Genomic DNA, 20,547 nt, shown 5'->3' on the forward strand with positions numbered 1-20,547 from the left:
TTTCTTCCACCCTATCCTCCTTTTTCATGACTTTAAACACATAAACGACCATATGTATTAATTATCTGTGAACTGGATCAAATTAGATGGTTGAGTGGAACTATCAGCGCAATTAATGATGAAATATTATAGTGTCCTTTTCGTTTGCTAGAGCTCCTATTCTTTTTGAGTGCCTTTTGGGTTGAGGTCAAGATGATATTTTAGCCGATCAAGCTCCGATGACTTACGAAGAGATGTATGTCAAGTTGATTAATATTAACGGTGCGGTCATTCCGACGTTCAAATCATAACCAAATCAAAGAAGAGTTACTTTTGAGCACAACAAGAAATTAAATTGATCTCTTCAACTTACTTTCCCCAATTATTATATAGTCAGCGTAACGAAATTTTTACGTAACTATCCTTTAAAAAGTGGTTAGGAAATTGAAGAGTGATAGTCATTGAATTGTGCCTTCGAGAATGTCCACATATATAGTGCATGTCCGCCAGCTCTCCTTCTCAAAGGCTTATTAAAATACAATAGTTGAGGGAAATCTCCACGTGGGATATCATATATCTACCAGTTATCTACTAGTTAGCGGGGCAATTAAGGGACAACCATTAGATACAATGGTAGCTAGGATTATAAATCTATTCAAGTTAAAAATTTTTAACAAAAAAAATATCCGAGTTATAACAAAATTCATTGTTTATTTTTTTTTCATTTTTACACTTCTCTCCCTCCATCACCCCCACATCTTTAGGTGGGCCCTCAGGCTAAAGCCAGGGTAGAGATGTACATGGCTTCGTCCTTCTAAGTAGGATAGATTCTCAATTTGGGATGTCACATACTCACCAACGAATATCCATTTGCGAGACGACAACCATTGAGGAAAATATCTAAGTTGAATATTGATTTGGCCGAGCAACTAATTTCAAGATGGATTTTTCAAACTCAAATGGTTTGTCATTGGATGAATATTAAATACCAAGGGAACAGATCCCAAATGAATTTCCTAAGCTCGAATAGGATGTCATTAAATGCAAGTTACTGCTAGCTCATAGAAGAAGATTGACGAATTGAGTGTTCAAGTGTACCAATCCGAAGACGAACACATTCGATGATCGAAAATACCGATTTAGAGATGAACATTTAGTCGTCAGGATTGTTGATACCAAGTGAACTTCCTAAGCCCAAATGAGATGGTTTTAGACGAAGATTAAGTGTTTGGGGAAAAAAACATCAACAAGTCAAGAGTGTTTGAGAAATGAGTCCGACCGATCAATCGAGAAGCGAGATCGATCGTTCAGAAAATAAGCGGAGTACCATCAAAGTATATGAATTAAATGACTTTAATACATACATCTGATACAGCAAAGTATATGAATTAAATGAGTTTAATACATACATACATCAGATACAGCAGAACAAGAAAAGTGAAATCACATATTACTTTTTGTCTTTCATCTTCCAGGGTTAAAGGAGAAGCTAACAAGAGACAAGAAAAGGATGCAAACCCTGTCCTCTACAAGGACCAACATGTCAAGTGGTTGCCCATCTTAATAATTACATTAATGGCGAGATCTAAATGCTGTCAGCCTCCATCAACCACTACACATATCTGTATTTTTAAAGTGAAAGGATAAATTAATTTATCGCCAAGTGGGATGAAATTAATACAATGACACTGGATATTCTCAAATCAAACTCTTTTTTTTTTCAAGAAAAAAAAAGGAGGACGTTTTCGTTTGTTATTATTACACGACGACGTGATCGATCACACTATTGTATGAATATCCACAATTATTTTCTAAGGAGAAGTTTTCGTCCGCCAAGAACTCAGCGATCCTTCCGAGCTCCTCCCAGATGGTGTCTCGCTCGAAGTCGTTCGAGACAGAGCTCTGCTGCTCCAAGCTCGGGCAGAACGGGGGAGATAGATCCGACTGGGCGCCGCCGTTGATGGAGCTCTGCTCGCCGGCGACGTCCACGTTCGCCAGTTGGTTGTTTTCTTGGTTATAGTCCTCCACCTGCAGCAGGTCCGCCACCGGAGACCCGCCACCGGAGGAGCTGGAGCACATGTAGTCGTCCGGGTCGAAGCAGTTGGTGACGCTGCTGGATTCCGGCGGCGATTTCGTCGGCGTTGATGTCCTGTAGCTGTTTGGTTGCTTTTTGTACGAAGCGCTTCGCTGGAAGATTCTGCAGATCGTCCACACCTCCTGGAAAAATGAATTCTTGTTCAGTTTCGATAGTTTTGCCCAAGTTGTTGAATTGAAGATGATTAACGAGTTGAAATTAATTAGGCGAGTTGGCATTTTAGTTTAATTAGCTGGGACATTTTTGTTGACGGTTGACTGTGCGAGTTTTGCCGACTGACACCGGCCGCCTTCAATGATTTGAGGATCGATTCAATGAATCGCTTTCCAGAACAGTTCAAAGTCCACACTCTAATTTCGGTCTCTGGCGCAATTCATTTTCGTTAAACTATTCGCAGAGGAAAGTTTTTTCTGGGAAGCTTACCGCTTCTTGCGTGCTTGCGGCGTTCGTGGAGACGGCGGTGGCTGTACCAGTGCCTCCAGCGTTGGATTTGCCGCCGGTGGGAAGGCGGAACTCGTGCATCATCCAGTCGGTCTTGGTGCCCTTCCCGGCGTGACCGCGGTAGTAAACCAGCGACTTCTTGAGGCCGATGCATTGGCCGGAGGAGTGGATGGGCCGGTCGATTCCGGTAGCCTTCCAGAAGCCGCAACCGGTGACACGGTTCGGCCGGACGCTGTTCCGGTACTTCCTCCCTCGTCGGCAGAAGAAGTACCACTCCTTGTCCCCCGCCGTCGTCATCATCTCTGCTCACCAGATTTAAAAGAAAAGAAAAACACAATCAATCATCTAAAAACACTTCATCTAAACGGATCACATGATTTGCGACAAGGATCATATCAATCTTAATCAATTACTTGGTAAATCCCAAGGCTCGTGCTTGTAGATGTCCATCTCCTTGATGATCTCAATACTGAGCCGCTTCTTCTCCACCTTCCGCCGGAGGTAGAACCCGACGAGCTCCTCGTCGGTGGGGTGGAATCTGAACCCCGGGAGCATTGCGTCGTCTTCCTCCACTTCATCTGCCGGCGCCGGCTCCTCGTGAACCTCTGCTCTCTCCACCTTCTTCATCTTCCTCTTCTCTTTAATTTCTTCGCTTGAATTCTTTCGTATCAAAAGTGGGAATCAGCTAGGGAGATTAAAAAAAAGGGATCTTTCGGAGGAGAAGGAAATCAAGATGATGGATTTGCTAAGCTCTGCGCCTCTGCCCTCCCTTATATACGCTGGCTCCTCCCATGGACTTTTTCAACATTGATCAACGTACATAAAGAAATTAAAAAAAACGAATTAAATTAGGACAGAGGTATGAAAGCGACATTATATTGTCATTAAATGTACGAAAATAACGATAGTGTTTCGCAAGCACTGATAAAGCATTTTAAAAATGAATAAATAAAATAAAAATCCAAATTTTAATATAAATGAATATTTTAAAAATTAGTATTCTATAAATGAATAAAAAAAAGATCAATTATTTTCAAAATTAGTGAGATAAAATTAATTTAAATACTTGAATTATCATATAAAATAGAGGAAGCTCCAGTTATTTTTGTCCCTTTCAAATTTTTACGAACAGTTTACTTGTAATTCATGGCTTGTAATATTTCATTGGCAATAATACAGCATGTGACGCGCGAGGGAGGCGGTTAATTAATTGTTTATATTATTTGTGGAGAAGCATTAGATCTATCCATGATTACGTGTGATTGTGCTAAATCTAATTAAGCCCCTTTTTTCCAAAAACAACTCGCCCAAGTCTTTTTTTAATGATTTTTCAATGGTTTTATTTTGTGTATTTTTAGAAATTATTCAACGCATTTTATTGATATTGAGTACCCATTTATGTCTCCAAAACATGATTGAATTTGTTATTGTAAGATAGATTTATTGTAATGAATAAGGATTGAATTTCAATTTTTTTATAGTAATTAATTATAATTTTTTGATTTATTTTTTCATAGATAATTATGAAATTGATAGGATGATGAATTTTATAAAGTACTCCATTTATAAATCACAGAATTAATTAATTCAATATAATTTAGTCCACATGGGAAAGCACACTATATGGAAGATAGGGTTATATTTTGATCAATTTATGAGTCGAAGTTTGGTGCAAATTATCCACGCAGCCACCGTCTGTCGGCTAGTGGAAATTAGGAGTAAAGTAGACCGATCGAACGTGGAACTTATGCGGCAATTAATGACTTTGCCAAAATAAATAAAATAAATTATTATTATTATTATTTTGAGATCGACTATTTGTTCAACAAGCCATCGGGGGAAGACGAAGAAGCCTAGAAGGGCACCATTCCCCAAGACCAAGACTATTAAACCGACTTCGTGGAAGCAGTACCGGCTTAAGTCGCCTAGGCCTTGGCCCCATTCAAATTAGGGTCAATGATTTTTAATATTTTAATATTTATTTATATTTAATTTAAAAACCGTTCATTTTTAATTTTAAAATATTTTATTTGTTATGTATTTTTTAATTATATATCTTATTTTTCCTTATCAGTATCCATTATCCCATGTCTTTTCCCCTTCTTCACTTTTTCTTTCTCGATAAAAATAAAAAGTAACAATTTCTCATCTATTCGACACAAAATAAAATGTTAATCTTTTAAGTATTAAATAGATTTTTTAAAAATTAAAATTAATAAAATCTTATTTACTTTCAATAATATTTAAAAAATCAAATAATTTAATAATTTTATTAATTGAAACAAGTATTATCAAAATTTGAATTTAGTAAAATTTGAATTAGTAAAACTAAATTTTATATAATTTGTTTAAAATTAATATTTATTTTTTAAAAAATTTCAATCACTGCCAAGTTCGGATGGAAAAAAAATGAAAGTGAATATTTATTTTTTAATATATATATATTATATATATATATTAAAGATCAATTTTGTTTTCCTAAGGTCTCAAACATAATTGAGATGCCCTGCGCGGAAGGTTGATGTGACTACTGTTTTTTCCCCCCTCTTTTAGTATTCTAATTAAACGCATCTTATTACTGTATTTTATTAAAAAAATATTTTGATTACTGATAAAGTTTTTTTTTTGACGCTACTCGCACTGTCGCACAACAATTTTTTTATTTCTATTTTACAAATATTTTGTTTTCTTTATTGTATTGTTTTACAGTTAATCAACTTGCCAATGTTTTTTATATGAAAAATATATATATTTAAAAAATGCGATTGATTATGTAATATGCACATATATGAAAGAGATCTCCAAAAACACATGTTGGTGTATTGGAGTACATCACTAGCTAGAAATGACCTTCCAAAGTGCTTTCATTATTAAGCCATTGAGGTCAACCAAAGCAATACAAAGTCATAAAAAGATTTCCCAAGCGTGAATCAAAACCACTGTGACTTCATCTCATAGCAACTTGCCATCAGCCTTATCAATAAAAAATCTCTATATGCAAACAGACAAAAAATTAATCACATTAATTATCATCAAAATGAATATATCAACAAAACCAGTTGGATCGACATACTTTTCTATAAATAATTAATTGAGATATCGAATATTGCAGTGTTAACTATTAAAACGGGTAGGTAGTATTAGCCAAATGATGTATTAATTGGCCAACTGTAGTATTTTTAATCGCCTACTGTTGTAGGGTCAACCTTTTAATTAGTTAGTTTTAATTTACATATGATGCAATATAATATATATAGAATAATTAATTAATCATGAATGTTATTTTTCTTTATGATATACATATTTGTTGATATTTTACCTTACAATCTCATTTCTGTATCATATTTCATATGAAACATATTAATTATCGAGATGTGAGTTTTCTTACGTACGTTGTTATAGTAATGATACAGTGTATGTATATATATTAAGATATTGATTCTTAGACTTAGATTATTAAATACTTGCTTACCAAATGCAATTAGTAATAATAACAACCATTATAATATATTATATTTATTTTTTCCTCAGTGTTTTAGTACTTGTTCACGCATTACTTGATGTAGATTTTTTTTATTATAAGTTGTACTTAGCCAAACAAACTAATTAATCGATAGTTCAAAAAAAGGAATATTACATTACAAGACAAAATTGTTCTAGAATATATAATTCACTAGTGTGTCACGCATAATATATATTTTTTTATTTTGATTCTATTTTGAAAAAAAAAGTAAAATGGCTTACAAAGTCATCCATGTCTACACATGGCACGGAGTGTTCATTGAGATGCTCTCAAGTCTAGGGAAGAGGGCACGTGACTATGTGTTCCAATTCAAACTTTGCACTTATATTATTTATTATAAACAAAACGGAATTTCTACTTGAAGCATAATCATAATAATAATAATATACAACTTGATTGACCTTCTTTAACCTCAAAGTAGAATATTAAATAAAAGCGTTCAAATTTATTATTTTATCTAGCCATTTTTTCCTAGCACGTGGCGCTGAAATAATTAAGGAGGGGTTTAATTTAATGAATATGAACCGGCCGGGGTTTTCACTCCACCAGCCAAACCCGGGCAAATACAAATCGTAACGTGTCTACAAGGCAAACCAAATCGCCATCGCGTAGTGAAAAAAGAGACGAAGAAATGAATGTCGAAGTTGAAGGGCAACCGACGGTTTGATTTCGAGGAAACTACCCGGTCACTTTTTTTTATTGCAAAAATTGAAAATAAATAAATGTGGTGTTCGATTGACTGACTCGGGTCAATCTAGTGCGGATTAATCTCAGTGCGCCACGTGACGTAGCCACTCGAGGGATGCCCAACCAAGAAGAGACACTTGGCAATTGTTGGACTAATCATCACGGGGAAGAAGTCAATCCGATTGACTCAATATCTTTCTTTTTTTTAATGTCAATTATTGACTTTGAATTCTTTTCCATAATAGTCATGCTCTTGGATTTTCACATTTAATTTTCAACGTTAAATTATATTATATTATATATATCAATGCCACTGAATTATTATCGCAAATAAATGGTTATTAAAATCATCAAAACTTGACATATTTCAACAATTTAATTTTTTTTATTCATGATTAATTATTCGATTTCAAATTTAATTATGCAAATGTTGACGGGCTCGGAACCTTAATTAACCGCATTAAATTAGTAAGAGAAGACCAACTAGTGCTGGTCCGATGTCAAGCATATCTACCTTATGCGGTCAAAATTTGGATGCTCGAGCTAGTGCATATACCAATCGCAACGTAAAAACAAATTAGAAGTTAAGAGAATTGAAAAGTAGAACGATTTTTTTTTCTTTTGAAAAAATTAATATTTTGTAGGCGTGGCATCATAATTCAAGTATTTGTAATCAATGACGGCGTCTACTGCGCGTCGTCACATCCTTTTAAGACTCATTCTCGATCGTCAAGTTATTTGCGAAGACTTATTTATTTGTTCTTCTTTGGCGATATATGTCGGCTTGGAAAAGATTAATCAGTCATTAAGGCAGGTCAAGCGTGGCTTACGAAGGCGATTGACTTAACTAATCTGACATAAATACGAGCTTAATTCAATTTTATAAAATCAAATAATGTAACCGATCGAAAGTATAGAGGTATATATTATTAGACTGTGCATGCATAAAAGCAAAGTGCAAAGGCATTAATGGAGCGGCGAAGCGACATAGAAGATCAAAATGGCGATATGATAACGTGGCAGTTTCTCAATGAACAGAGAGGCAACAACTCAATTCAATTCCCTGCCATTATCAATGCAGAAGAACGATCTTAATGGCTCGAGCTGTGGACGTAACAGGTTTGTTGTTGAGTGGATGCGTGCCAGAATAATACTAGTTATATATTAAGTTGATGAAAGATCTTTTGAAGTTTTTGTCCTTGCTACAGATTTTGATTTGATTGCAAAAGAATTAAGGAACATATACGCGTGAGGAGTGGAGTTCGAGTTGAAGGTCAAAGTTAGCATGAGCGAAGTTGACTCTGACCGGTCAGCATCAGAGGTTTTACAGCGTGCATGGTTACTTAAACTTTTAAAATCAAAAGTTAAATCCCCACTTTCACACACAGCTAAATGCTCATCGATCTTTATATGCCTTCTAGCCATCTGAACTGAACTGAATGAAGTTTCAATATAATAGTTCTTTGGCCGCTTGAACTGAATCAAATGACAGCGAAAAGTCTTCACACACAGCTATATTTTTTCTTTGAACATTGATCGACGATCTCAAATAATTTAGGATTATTAAATGTTTTAAACCAAAAATATTATGAAAGAATCCAAGTTTGACTATTTAATTCGGACAAATAAGGGTTGAAAGCTATTTTAGAAAATGATCGGCTAGATAACATTGCATGTATTCATGATGGCTATCTCAACTTTGCTTCAGACTCGTTCCTACTTTAACTAATAATTAAGAGACTTTCCTTCCCAATGACGGTAGCTTCTGCAGCTCAATTAAATACAATCATTAATGGCGCATTTATAAAGAGATAAGCTCGCAAAGAGTTCCAGCCTACGTTTGCTGCATGGGGAGGCGGCTAAGCTTGGCAGCTAAGAACAGCAACCGTCGTTATCTTCAAATAGTCTGCTAACTAGTGTTTATTACTGGAGGCTAAGAACATGCAATAATTCTGTTCCAGATCAGAGACTGAGACTGAAACAATAAACTTGGATGATGATTGTTGGCACAAGGTTCGGGGAGTTGGCTTGATATATTCTGAGCTGTTTCCTTGATGCGGAGGATCAGTTTCAATCTGCATCTCGATCAATTAATGTCTCTGTATGTGCTAAGGGGGCAGATCATTCTGGCGACTCTTTTTTTTTTTTGTGGATTGCTTGTTTGTTAGTCGGCCTGCAATTGTGGACTTGACACAGGCATACATTTGGAAGAATATATTGAAACAACCGAGGAGTGATCGACCAGCTAACAGTTCCATTCGGAAGAATACATTTGTGTTCAGTCAAAGTAAACTGGTGGAATAGTAGTCAATTCTGATGCACCTTCATTTATTCATTCTCGGTCTATTTAATTGGCCTCGCTACTTTAACTAGTCAAATTTGCAGAGTAGTTCATTCCCACACAAGAGATCTATCTGAAATATGTTCTAGGTTACTATCTAATCTAAACACAGGGACGATTAGCATCTTTGAATGAATGGACGATTAGCACTATTGGTTGGACAAAATCAACATCAGAAACAGTGTGATAGGTTAAAAATGCAGAAGCTAGCTACAAACAATCGATTCAGTACTAATATAAAAAAACTAGGTACGTTTGAGCTCCACAAGCTTCCTGTAAAGCGGATACCCAAGCTTTTGCAGCACCAGGTGTCGTCTCAGCACAAAGAAAAATAGTCTTTCCTGAGGAGTTCCGATGTCTAAAAAGCTTAGTTAAGAAATAAAATAAGATCGAATCTCAAACCAAGCAATAATATATATATACGAGGAATGACAAGTTAAAGAAAATCAGAACAACAAGCATTTTGTATTAGATCAACTTAAGATTAAGGTATATATACGGATACAGAAACAGCAACTATCATACTAGTTCAGTGATGAAAAGTTATAAATCAGAAACCAAGATATCCATAAATTAATCTTACTGAAAATTTATAGGAGAATTGCATGGTGATTGTGCTGTTTGAATATATATATATAAAAGAGTGCTCTGGACGACTACTGCATTTCTTTCAGTCCTTTGCCAAGAAAGGGTAGCCTTTTTCAGTATCAAAAAAGAAAAGCATAGCATGGCTCTAGATTATTATACTGAAACTGAAAGAAGACATCCATCTCTCCGGTTGTTGGATCTAGTATAACCCATCGCTCGTTCCATATATTTCCTTAGCTGATCAGTAAAAAGATAATCAATTCAACTATAATAAGATGATTTGGAACTGTGCTAAAATTAGGTGCACACTGAGAAGCCAATATACTAAAACTCAATGTCAAAGTAACACAACAATAGGATGTGATAATTAACAATAAGCAGCTAGTATTCTAAACCAAAACAAGATGTATAAGATGCTACTTAGTTGAAACTCTTTTAACTGAAACATATGAATCACTGCATAACTGAAATATGCAGGCCTAAAATCGTGGAGAATGGTATGATATTATTAATAATACTTAAAAATAAATATGTTAGGCAGGATCTTCTTTGTCCCACATAATTACTGTATTTGGAGTCACGTAGATAGATTGCATGCCTTTCAAGTCATGCATGAAAATTATGTATTTTTTTTTGGAAAAAAGATATATTTAACAGGAGTTAGATGAAACGACATGACAACATAGATTGAGTGGTGGCGGGGGAAGTAGTTAACCACAAGTCCCAGATTAGACACGGGAACAACTAACATTGGAAGTCCAGGTCATGACCTATAGATCTCTGCAGTGTTGTTTTTCCCTTTTCCTTTCTTCCTCTCCCCCTAGTTCTGTTTCTTGGTTCGTTTCTCTTTAACTCCCCATCCCATTGGACATTGCTCTTGGCTGGCTCCTTTGATGGTGCTGGTGCCACCGGCACATAAAAGAATACTCGCCCTATATAGGATTCTAGAGGACTGGAGGCAAGGTGTTTGGAGGAAGCCAAACGCTCCCTGCATGCACCGTCTCTTTGAAGTATTCTCCTCAATTTCCTTGCACCACTAAATAGTGGAACAAAGGTAGAAGACTGACGTTTTCTTATGATCAAAGTAGAGGTGATATTCTTATGTCGTCCATTCCTTTTGTTCATAATTTTTTTTTCTTTCTCTTTGTAGGTATTTATCGTATGCTGCATTGTCTGAGACTATAGAGTTTGAGGGAGAGCAGTGAGTAGTATTCATCTGGGAGAAAAATGTCCTCTCCACCACCAGATAATTCCTCATCTTCCTTTGGCAATTTATCATCCTCGTTGTCAGCTCCACCACCACCTTCATCGTCACTAAATTCTCCACCTCCGTCTAGTAGCAACTCCTCACTGCCGCCGCCGCCGCCGCCACCCTTATTGTCTCCACCACCTCCTCCAACCTCTAAAAGCTATCCAACATCACCACCACCATCTAAGTTAGATGATGATGATGAGTCTTCTTCACCACCCCAACCTGCTTCACCACCGCCCCCGCCGCATAAGTTTCCATCATCAGCCCCTAAGGCATTAACTGTTCCTTCCAATCATGATGGTGGATCAAATCACTCTCAAGACCACTCTCATCAAGACCACCAATTTGATTTGAATTTGCCGGTTCTTATAGGAATTGTGGCTGGAGTGGGACTCTTTTTTGTGCTAATGATCATCATAAGCATTTGTTGCTTCAAGAAGAAGAAACGCCATAATCCAGTGCACTACTATACAGAAGGTTCAACATATATGGTAACTGAAGCATGCAGATACTTGAGTTTCATTCTTAGTCTTGCTTTCCTTAATTACAGCCATACTAGTATCTATGCCTGTAGACAGCGGCGGCTTTTACAGCAGTGGGCTGCCACAGAATTGGCGCGATGAAAACAAGGGCGTAGATTATGCTGTGAAGGTTCCACTTCCACCGCCTACAGGAATGTCAGATGGAGTTGGGTGGCAGCCACCTTCTACCATAATAAGCACCAGCGATGCAAACTCAGCGTATTCAGGGCCACACGCCCCTTCCCTTCCTCCCCCTTCTCCTGCCATTGCACTCGGCTTCAACAAAAGCACATTCAGTTATGAGGAGCTTGCAGCTGCCACCAATGGCTTCTCCCATGCTAATCTACTGGGACAGGGAGGATTCGGATATGTGTATAAAGGAGTCCTACCTAACGGGAAGGAGATCGCGGTGAAGCAACTCAAGTCAGGGAGTGGGCAAGGAGAGAGGGAGTTCCAGGCAGAGGTTGAGATCATTAGCCGCGTACATCATCGCCACCTTGTTTCTCTCGTTGGCTACTGCAGTGCTGGTTCACAAAGGTTGCTAGTGTATGAATTCGTTCCCAACAATACTCTTGAATACCACCTCTATGGTTAGCACTCATTTGCAAAACCTTTCGTTGAACAAGATGCTTATTGCCATGGTGCTGAACATTGTTCTGCCATCTTTTGTAGGAAAAGGGCTTCCTGTGATGAATTGGTCCACAAGGCTCAGAATTGCATTAGGCTCAGCAAAAGGCCTTGCCTACTTGCATGAGGATTGTGAGTAATTTGATTATGCTTCTCATCGATTTAAATTATACTACTTTCTAACTTGTCTGGTCGAATTCCTTGTGAAGGTCATCCTCGAATTATTCATCGTGATATCAAGGCTGCCAACATTCTCCTAGACTTCAGATTTGAAGCCATGGTGAGTATTTTTGACTTGTTTACAAACTAAAACTGCTTGCATCGTGATAACTGAATGATGAAACTTATCCAGGTTGCAGATTTTGGGTTGGCGAAGCTTTCATCTGATAATTACACTCACGTATCTACACGCGTTATGGGAACCCTTGGGTGAGCAAGATGCATGCATGTTTTTAAAGCGATCTTCAATCGAGCAAATTCCAAATAGCATTTTTCATATCTTTCTTCTCCGATCCCCAGGTATCTTGCTCCAGAGTATGCGTCAAGCGGGAAGCTAACGGAGAAATCTGATGTCTTCTCATTCGGAGTGATGCTTCTTGAGTTGATAACTGGAAGACGACCAGTCGACAGCTCGCAATTCGCGGAAGATAGCTTGGTTGATTGGGTCAGTACGTTCATTAAATTAAATTCTCTGATTTCGCATGACTCACAACAGTCGGGGCTTGTCGAAACAGGCTCGTCCTATTCTATCTCGAGCTTTGGCCGATGGAAACTACGATGAGTTAGCTGACCCTCGCTTAGATGGTAAATTTCATCCCACGGAGATGGCACGCATGGTGGCAGCCGCCGCTGTCAGTGTTCGTCATTCCGCAAAGAGGCGACCCAGAATGAGTCAGATTGTGAGAGCTCTGGAAGGCGATGTATCGCTCGAGGACTTGAACGACGGAGTGAGGCCTGGGCAGATCATGCTCTTCAGCTCAGATCCTGACCATGAATCAAACTTCTACGTCCCAAATGTGAACCGCATCAGAAGAGTTGTAGTCGCAAGCCCTGAAAGCAGCGGCGAACATAGTGGACCGATCACAGAACACGAGCTCCGCCATTCTGCATCAAGAAGTGAAGACTTCTCTCCCCAAAGACAGGATCCCATCCACTGCACGAATGGCATATGTGACTTCTCATAGGCGATCAGGTTTTTTCTCGTTTGAATTTATTCATGGAGTTCATTCGTCTGCAGGAGAGGACTAGGGAAATCCTGTACTTTGTACTTTTTTTCTTAAAAAAAAATTAAAAAAAATCAAGTTTTATTTGAATTGAATGCCCACTGCACCAAGAACAGAAGATAACGAGATATGATTTCCCTTTTTGGGTAAGATATCATCAGATTTGAATGCCCACTGGGCTGGGCTTGGTCACATAATGGATCATCACGACCATGCCTTTTGCTATTGATGGTTAGCACTTTGTCAAATAGATATTGAAAACATGTGTTTTCGATCGATATACCTAACTGTTTATGAAACTTGCCATCACATATTACAAAGCATACAGATTTGTACCTAGTTAACCATTGTGGTTGTACTGATGAATTAACTCTCTAGCTAGCTCACTAATAAGTCCACTCAGTACATGCTTTTCTAAATCCCTTGTAAATTCATCCTTTTGGAGTGATGCAGCTACGATGCTGCTCCAACCAATGTCCCACATGCAGTTGATATCTGGCTCTCTGTTCTCAATGTCTCTCTCAAGAAGCATATACAGAAATTCCGCGTCGTCGTCACTGACTGTACTTTCGTTTGAAAATTTAAGACTCTCAAAATCGTTATTCAACTCCTTCACTAGTGCATCTATATTAACATCTCCAGGTGAATAAAGCGGTTCCATGGCTCGAACGTTCTCTATTTTCCCTTTCCTCCTTAATAACTCGTATCCACAGTCTAAAAGAACCTTATTTTCCTCTTTCTGGCAAGCCTTGTTTCTGGTTTGAAGGACAACTCCTGGAATTGTGATATTGAGAAGTGCTTGTGCCATGTCGAGGAACTGCTGATTGTTTACCAGAAGTTGCTTGAGGAGATTTTCATCCTTGGTTAGCAAACCTTGTCCATTTGCTTCACATATTTCCTGCTTCTGCCATTTTGAGTGGTTGCAATTGCTATGCTTGTTTTCTGTAGCACCTGCTAAGGGATATTGTGAAGTTGTTACAATTTCCTTCTACTTAGATGTTTGTTAGACTGATATGTTTGTCAAAAGTGATATCTGATTTACCTTGTTTTTCCTCTTCTTCTAAATTGGATAGTCGTGGTTCTGTGTCTAAACTGAGTGAAACTTTTTGATTCTGTGATGCCACAGAATCTTCTTTAATCATATCATTAACCTGTGAAAAAGATATGAGAGCTAGCAGAACAATAAATAAAATTTAATGCTAAATGCTTCATTATGGACCATAAGCATGATGTAGTCTCATTTTTCATTCTAACAACACTTATTCACAATCATTGAGCCAGGTCCAATGTTATATTCTTTGTCAATGATCATGTTTCTAATGCTCGCAAAAAACATCTAATTTGAAAATTTTGAAGTGTTAAACTGATTTCTTGGCTTATAGACAAATAATTAAAAAATAACAATTATGTATTTTCAGTCATCTTTGATGCAGATCAACTTAATTGCTGTACTAATTGGATAAAAGAAAGGATAACTTACATGTTGCTCTTCAACTAATATATCCTGTAGTATGTTTTTGTCTCCACCAGTATCTACTGGAGAATCAACTGAAAGCAAGTTCGATGGTGATTCCTGTTTGTGATGTTGCTTCGTATATGTTTCATGCAAGCTAACTGTTTGTACTTGATTTTTACTGGTTCTTTCTTTCCATCTCTTCTCCAGATCATTTAAGAAAGATGATTGAATTTTCTTACTCTGCCTTTCAACATCTGCAAAATTGTCTCCTAAGACTCTGTGGCTTTTATCTCTGTAAGCTTTCATATTTGCTGCGTCTACCTTCTTTGCTGTTGGCAGTGATTTCACTCTCTCAGTTGCTGGATTGTTTTGTAAGGAATTCATATTATCTGAGTTCTCATGTGTTCTAGTTTTATTTGATTCCCTGTAGTCAGATACTCTATTCACTATATTTTGCATCTCTTGGTTGCTGCTCTCTAGATGTTCTTTTGGTTGCTTTGCATCCTCTTCATACCCTTCATGCCTAACTTTTTCTGCGGAAGTTGCATCATCCACTTTAAGTTTGCTTAGTTTTACTGCAGATCTCTTTGATCTCCGTTCATCTTTTGTTGCTGTTGCGACCTTTACGTTGCTGTTACTCTCATGCTCTTTTCCTTCATTTTCAGAAACTGCATGTTTGGCTTTCACCATGTGGGCTATTAATTGGTGTGACTGCTGGGTTTTTATCTTGCTACTTGCTAGACTAGACTGATCTTCCTCAGTTATCTTCTGTTTCAAAACTTTATCCTTTTTCCCGAATATTTCATAGTGATTCCAGGACAACATTTTCTGCTTGCTCTTTTCCAGGTCTTTTTCTAGTTTGGGGCTCATATCCTGATCAATCTTTTTACTTCTCTGTTCTGTTTTTCCTACCTTCTCTTTTGGTTGGACTGAATTCTTTGCAACTGCTGCTTTTGGACTATGGCTCTTTGGTGCATAACCTTTTGATGTGCTCGTGCTCTGAATCTCCTTATGGATTTTGGCCTTGGTATCTCCGATGAGCTTTTCACCTAAACATTTGTTCCCTTCATAACTTGGCATTGATAGTGTTTGAGAAACCACCTTTCTCCTGGCTTCTGCATCTGCTATTATGATCTGTTTCGTACATGCCAGGTCTTTTCCTCCAACTTTCTTCGCCTCAGCCTTTGAACTTGGAAATTCTTCAAGTCCCATTAGTTTAGCAACTACACTTGGCATTCTTACATTGCCACTTGCTTGCTTACGATCCAACTTCTGGATGTGATTTGAAGTTGAGTGTTTGTCTTTGCTGGTTGAGGAGCTCTGGCGTTTATTATTGTGGTCATCATTGCAGCCATTGCTTGAATACTGGGCGCTAGAGGGGAAAACTGGACTAGAACTCAGAGACCGTCTGTGTTCAGGAATTTTCATGGATGCATGTGATGAGCTCTCATCATAATCTGTTGTGTTCATACCTTTTCTGATAAAAGATGGGGACAGCTCGCTCTTCCCTTGATTCAAGGTATCATAATTTGCTCTGAAGAAATGATCAGTGGAGCCATCAAAAGAAATCCTAGTTTTGGAGTACTGTGTATTCTTCCGATTTACTTTGTTTCTGGAGGATTCATCTTCTCCCTTGTCCTTTAACAATCTAATTTGCCTCCCTTGAGAGCCAACCATGAAATCTGAAGCTTCTTGTAGAGTGACGAGCATTTTCAGTGACTCCTCCAGATCCATGGCTCCTTTCAGAAGCTCCCTTCCGATATTGATCGAATCCCTGTCGGAGCATGTTTCGAGGACTCTATTCAACTTATGAACACCTTCTGATATTTCATTGACTTGCAAGTTGGACAAGAATGGATAGTGACTGGCATGAATCTTCATATTGTTCAGCAAGTGTTCCCTGTACAATATAGGCCCGCTGTGTGTGATAAACTCATTACCAAGTTTTGCTATGTAGTGAAGTTTCCCGCTGTTACTCAATACAAGTGCTAGCGCCATTGATACATCGATACAATTCTGAATCTTTTTGTTTCTTCCAACAGGAACAATATCGCTGGAAGTTAATTCTGAGACAGCAGCTTTGTTATGTTTGTTGGTGAGCCATATTTCTTTGGCTTCTGCACTGATCGAATTTCTGCTACTCTGCAGCTCCCAACAAAAACAAAGTTAAAATAATTAAAGTGGTCTGCATAGCTCAAGAAGTTCCATGAGTAAAATTCTGCTCAAAGAACTCACATAGTTTATCATTGCTTCTCTTGTTCTTTGGTCGGTTGGCCTGAAGGAGTTTCCTTGGTATTCTGCAAACGAATTACAAACAGATGGTCTATTTCAATATATAAGAAGTATTATTTTCTGTCCTATTATATAAGCACGATCATCTTTGTTATACAAGCAGATGAATCAAGAGGTTTCTATTGTATTTCATAATCATGCTGGTTATTGAGGGGATTATTCAAACCGATCCACTTTTCTTGTGTGTAAATTTGAGGAATGGGAATAGGCTTACATGAAAGAGCCTGAAATTACATATTCTAACTGTCTGAGCATTATTCTTATTGTCGTGTTGTAGGAGTTGAAGAAAGTGTGCGTTCATAGCAGAAAACTTATGGATCATAAATATGTGAATAGCTCTCTTACCAATAACTCTATGCAAATAAATAAATCAATACTTGTGAAAGGAACAAGTTACTTTACATAATAGTAGTTTAGCTCTTTTGGCAACACATCTTGATACTATTCCATACCACTAAATTAAGCATTAAAGAATTTGCAGTAAAGATTAACATCACATTATCCAAGGGATGCACAAACCATTCACGGCAGGAGAGCCCAGTAACAAAACAGATGGCACGCAAGTTAAGGAAAAAGAGGGAAATGGAGAACTATTAAAACGAGTTTCTATGAAATATTTTCTTAATAAATATCTATGATCAATCACGTTAAACTAATTCATCTTAATACCCTGAACGCACAATTTCATTTTCTTATCAGATTACAGAAGTTAAGCATACCAGTAGGAGGCACATGAGTGGATTTCTGGCCTGGGGAAGTGCTGTATCCCAACTTCTCCTTCCTCAATCTCAAATCCTTCAGCAGTTTCTGTGTGAAGTCCGATTGCTTCGCCATCTATCAAACAACCAATGCATGCGCTCTTACTCTAAAACGTTGCACTTAAGAACGTTCTAAGCGTTTTCCAACTTATGAACTATAATAATAGAGTTCAGAGTCGAGGTGCAAGGATGGCTATTTGTTTCCATTGTGCAAGTAGGTGAGTGCACTTGGTGCCCTCAGGTCAAGTGTCCATTTCATGGGAAAAAGAGTGGGTCCGGTTGTGGTTCTGGAAGTTTGTCTTGAACGCTAGATTTTGCAGTTGTTGCCGTCGCAGGAGGGTCTCAGCCTTCTCTCCATTCTAAGCAAAGCAAAAGGTCTGCTCCTGAGAGAGACTTCTTTGCCAAGCTTCCACACGCAACAAAACAAAGCTGCTCTGGTTCAGTTTTGACACTTATGAAATCCTCGGAGCGCCCATCCTTCAATGCATCAATTTGAAAAGCCTGAGCTGGTTGAAATTGGGTCACGTTTTTCTTGGATTCGATCGAGCCGAAGAGCGAGGTTTTTGAGCAGCGTGAGCTCATTTAGGGTGGGAGGTCGTGTTGAAGGTGGCGTGTCCCACGTTCCTTCTCAGCTAGCTAGAGCCACTTTTAGCGATAGAAGACAAAGGCTATGGATTTAGCTCACTGAGAACTCAGCGTGAAGGGCTCATCTCAACCACTTTGTGATGAATTAAGTTGATGGATTTGATCCTTGTTTGAAATGAACTCGGCATTCGAGAGGAGTTTGAGGTGACATAGTAAACGTGATAGAGACTGACAACTACAGTTTAACTAGCGTGAAGAGAAGTTTTTCTTTTCTTTTCTTTTGTCCAAGATCTCTTCAAAGTCACGTACGAGGACTTGTGTCGAAGGTGACCATGTATATCAAATATTTGTCAATTATGATTGTAGGATAGATTTTTAAGACAATTGGCCCAAACTATTAATTGCTTTCTTAACTAAACAGAGCCTACTAATTGATTCGTCAATTCAATCACAATGCCTCTAATATTAATTTCAATGGGCATGGATGTGTTTGATTCCTGATCAAATATTTTGGCCACTAATCCTTTGAATCTTCAAGGGATTAGAGCTCGTATTTATACCCGTATGTTTGATTATATATATCTGGCTCGTTAAATTGGAATGGAACTCAACACAAACTCGAGCGTGATCGAACTGATTCGGACCTAGCCGAGTCGATTGGCTTAGTGGTGAGTTCGTAATTTTAACGAAGGTTGGTGTCAAATAGGAACCCAGATGGGATCTAGGGTTTCGGCGGCCGAAATTGTCTGTCTGCAGTATATTAATTCATCTCTGAGCATCCAAAAAGGGCTTCCCGAGGGTTGCGCAGTGCGGCGTTGTAGGCAGATCGCAGAAGCGATGGTCAAATTTAGGGTAAGTTCATGGCATTTCGCTCCGCTTGATCGAACTCATTGTTTTTTTTTACAGAGCTCGTCTGTAAAGCTGACTGTATTCTATTTTCTACTGGATTATTCAGATCTTCCTTCATCCTAGTACTTTTTGTTTTTTTTTTTTTCATCGTTCGTCGGAAATCTTGCAAGGACAAGTATTCAATTATGCTTTAGTGCAGTATCAAGAATTATAGTGCATTAATTTGTTCGTGTTTTGGATGGTGGCAGTTTCATCAGTACCAGGTGGTGGGTCGAGCCCTTCCGACCGAGGGGGAGCCACACCCGAAGATCTACCGTATGAAGCTGTGGGCTACCAATGACGTTCGAGCCAAATCTAAGTTCTGGTAGTTCCTCGTAGATTTTCCGTAATTTTAACCACCTTTGAACAATCTTAATTACTCGACATTGTTGATAATTTTAGTTTTCCATCCTTTTTTTTTTTGTTTTTTGAGAATTTCAGGTACTTCTTAAGGAAGTTGAAGAAGGTGAAGAAGAGCAATGGTCAAGTTCTTGCTATCAACGAGGTTTATTTAATTTACAAGCTTCATTCTTTGGTCCCTTAAATTTGCGCTGTCCATTTATCATTCATACGAATTTTGTATCCTTTTGTCAATCATATTTATTCTAGTTTTGCGACTTTGATGCGATGCCTAACTGCTGCTTTGGCAGATCTTCGAGAGGAAACCAACAAAGATCAAGAACTACGGTATCTGGCTGCGTTACCAAAGCAGAACAGGCTATCATAACATGTACAAGGAGTACAGGGATATCACACTGAACGGTGCTGTCGAGCAGATGTATGATGAAATGGCATCCCGCCACCGCGTGAGGTACCACGGCATTCAGATCATAAAGACGGCTACCATCCCGTCCAAGCTATGCAAACGTGAAAGCACCAAACAATTCCACGACTCGAAGATCAAGTTCCCTCTCGTCTTCAAGAAAGTCCGTCCTCCAACCAGAAAGTTGAAGACCACCTTCAAGGCCTCTCGCCCTAATCTGTTTACTTAGACAAGAATAATAAGTGGAACAGTTATTAATGTCATGGTAATAGTTATTTTCTTGCGACTTAATGATGTTTTATTTGTCAGAGGCCAAAGCTTAACTCACTTTTTTTGTCTCTAACGATTCAATTTTTTAGATTATCCTCAAAATTGCACATCACATCGCATTTAAACGAACCAAATCGTTCGTGTTCACCAACGTTTGTAGAATTAGAGATGATTTGACAACGTGGTAATCGGCTTACGTCGTCGGACAGAAGCGCCTAAAGCTGCGTGACATCATGGAGCCATGGGGGCCTTCCAGCG

At 38.2% G+C, this 20,547-nt stretch overlaps 4 protein-coding genes across 4 annotated transcripts; 2 read left to right on the plus strand and 2 right to left on the minus strand.

Annotated features, from left to right (window-relative positions):
* Window positions 1-1,363: 1,363 nt before the first annotated feature.
* On the minus strand, window positions 1,364-3,261 carry LOC141821866 (putative NAC domain-containing protein 94). The gene is made up of 3 exons (XM_074709245.1): window positions 2,929-3,261; window positions 2,498-2,817; window positions 1,364-2,196 (listed from the first exon to the last, which is right to left on the minus strand). Exons 1-3 carry the CDS (start codon window positions 3,140-3,142, stop codon window positions 1,738-1,740), a joined length of 993 nt encoding a protein of 330 aa, XP_074565346.1. The 5' UTR covers window positions 3,143-3,261; the 3' UTR covers window positions 1,364-1,737.
* A 7,620-nt stretch (window positions 3,262-10,881) lies between these two features.
* LOC141825156 (proline-rich receptor-like protein kinase PERK15) lies at window positions 10,882-13,238 on the plus strand. Its single transcript, XM_074712545.1, has 7 exons — window positions 10,882-11,383; window positions 11,466-12,017; window positions 12,100-12,186; window positions 12,264-12,334; window positions 12,407-12,483; window positions 12,574-12,718; window positions 12,789-13,238. Exons 1-7 carry the CDS (start codon window positions 10,882-10,884, stop codon window positions 13,236-13,238), a joined length of 1,884 nt encoding a protein of 627 aa, XP_074568646.1.
* A 379-nt stretch (window positions 13,239-13,617) lies between these two features.
* Window positions 13,618-17,859, minus strand: LOC141825167 (uncharacterized). Its single transcript, XM_074712554.1, has 5 exons — window positions 17,745-17,859; window positions 16,969-17,030; window positions 14,758-16,875; window positions 14,320-14,428; window positions 13,618-14,228 (listed from the first exon to the last, which is right to left on the minus strand). The coding sequence occupies exons 1-5, from the start codon at window positions 17,857-17,859 to the stop codon at window positions 13,618-13,620; spliced, it is 3,015 nt and encodes a 1,004-aa protein (XP_074568655.1).
* A 1,278-nt stretch (window positions 17,860-19,137) lies between these two features.
* LOC141838346 (large ribosomal subunit protein eL20-like) lies at window positions 19,138-20,342 on the plus strand. The gene is made up of 4 exons (XM_074725797.1): window positions 19,138-19,220; window positions 19,466-19,581; window positions 19,698-19,761; window positions 19,907-20,342. Exons 1-4 carry the CDS (start codon window positions 19,206-19,208, stop codon window positions 20,246-20,248), a joined length of 537 nt encoding a protein of 178 aa, XP_074581898.1. The 5' UTR covers window positions 19,138-19,205; the 3' UTR covers window positions 20,249-20,342.
* Window positions 20,343-20,547: the final 205 nt, after the last annotated feature.

Source organism: Curcuma longa, chromosome 1 (genome assembly GCF_044706935.1).
Source record: "Curcuma longa cultivar G26 ecotype Majalengka, Jawa Barat chromosome 1, ITB_CL_G26_1.1, whole genome shotgun sequence".
NCBI classification, from domain to species: domain Eukaryota; kingdom Viridiplantae; phylum Streptophyta; class Magnoliopsida; order Zingiberales; family Zingiberaceae; genus Curcuma; species Curcuma longa.

Coding starts and splice junctions, on each gene's coding strand:
- LOC141825156 (XM_074712545.1), top strand. CDS start 10,882: ATGTCCTCTCCACCACCAGATAATTCCTCATCTTCCTTTGGCAATTTA. Junction 11,384..11,465: donor AGTGCACTACTATACAGAAG/GTTCAACATATA, acceptor CAGCCATACTAG/TATCTATGCCTGTAGACAGC. Junction 12,187..12,263: donor TGCCTACTTGCATGAGGATT/GTGAGTAATTTG, acceptor TTCCTTGTGAAG/GTCATCCTCGAATTATTCAT.
- LOC141825167 (XM_074712554.1), bottom strand. CDS start 17,859: ATGGCGAAGCAATCGGACTTCACACAGAAACTGCTGAAGGATTTGAGA. Junction 17,031..17,744: donor CACTCATGTGCCTCCTACTG/GTATGCTTAACT, acceptor ATTCGTTTGCAG/AATACCAAGGAAACTCCTTC. Junction 16,876..16,968: donor GAGAAGCAATGATAAACTAT/GTGAGTTCTTTG, acceptor TGGGAGCTGCAG/AGTAGCAGAAATTCGATCAG.
- LOC141838346 (XM_074725797.1), top strand. Junction 19,582..19,697: donor CGAGCCAAATCTAAGTTCTG/GTAGTTCCTCGT, acceptor TGAGAATTTCAG/GTACTTCTTAAGGAAGTTGA. Junction 19,762..19,906: donor AAGTTCTTGCTATCAACGAG/GTTTATTTAATT, acceptor CTGCTTTGGCAG/ATCTTCGAGAGGAAACCAAC.
- LOC141821866 (XM_074709245.1), bottom strand. CDS start 3,142: ATGAAGAAGGTGGAGAGAGCAGAGGTTCACGAGGAGCCGGCGCCGGCA. Junction 2,818..2,928: donor CGAGCCTTGGGATTTACCAA/GTAATTGATTAA, acceptor TCTGGTGAGCAG/AGATGATGACGACGGCGGGG. Junction 2,197..2,497: donor CCGCAAGCACGCAAGAAGCG/GTAAGCTTCCCA, acceptor TCATTTTTCCAG/GAGGTGTGGACGATCTGCAG.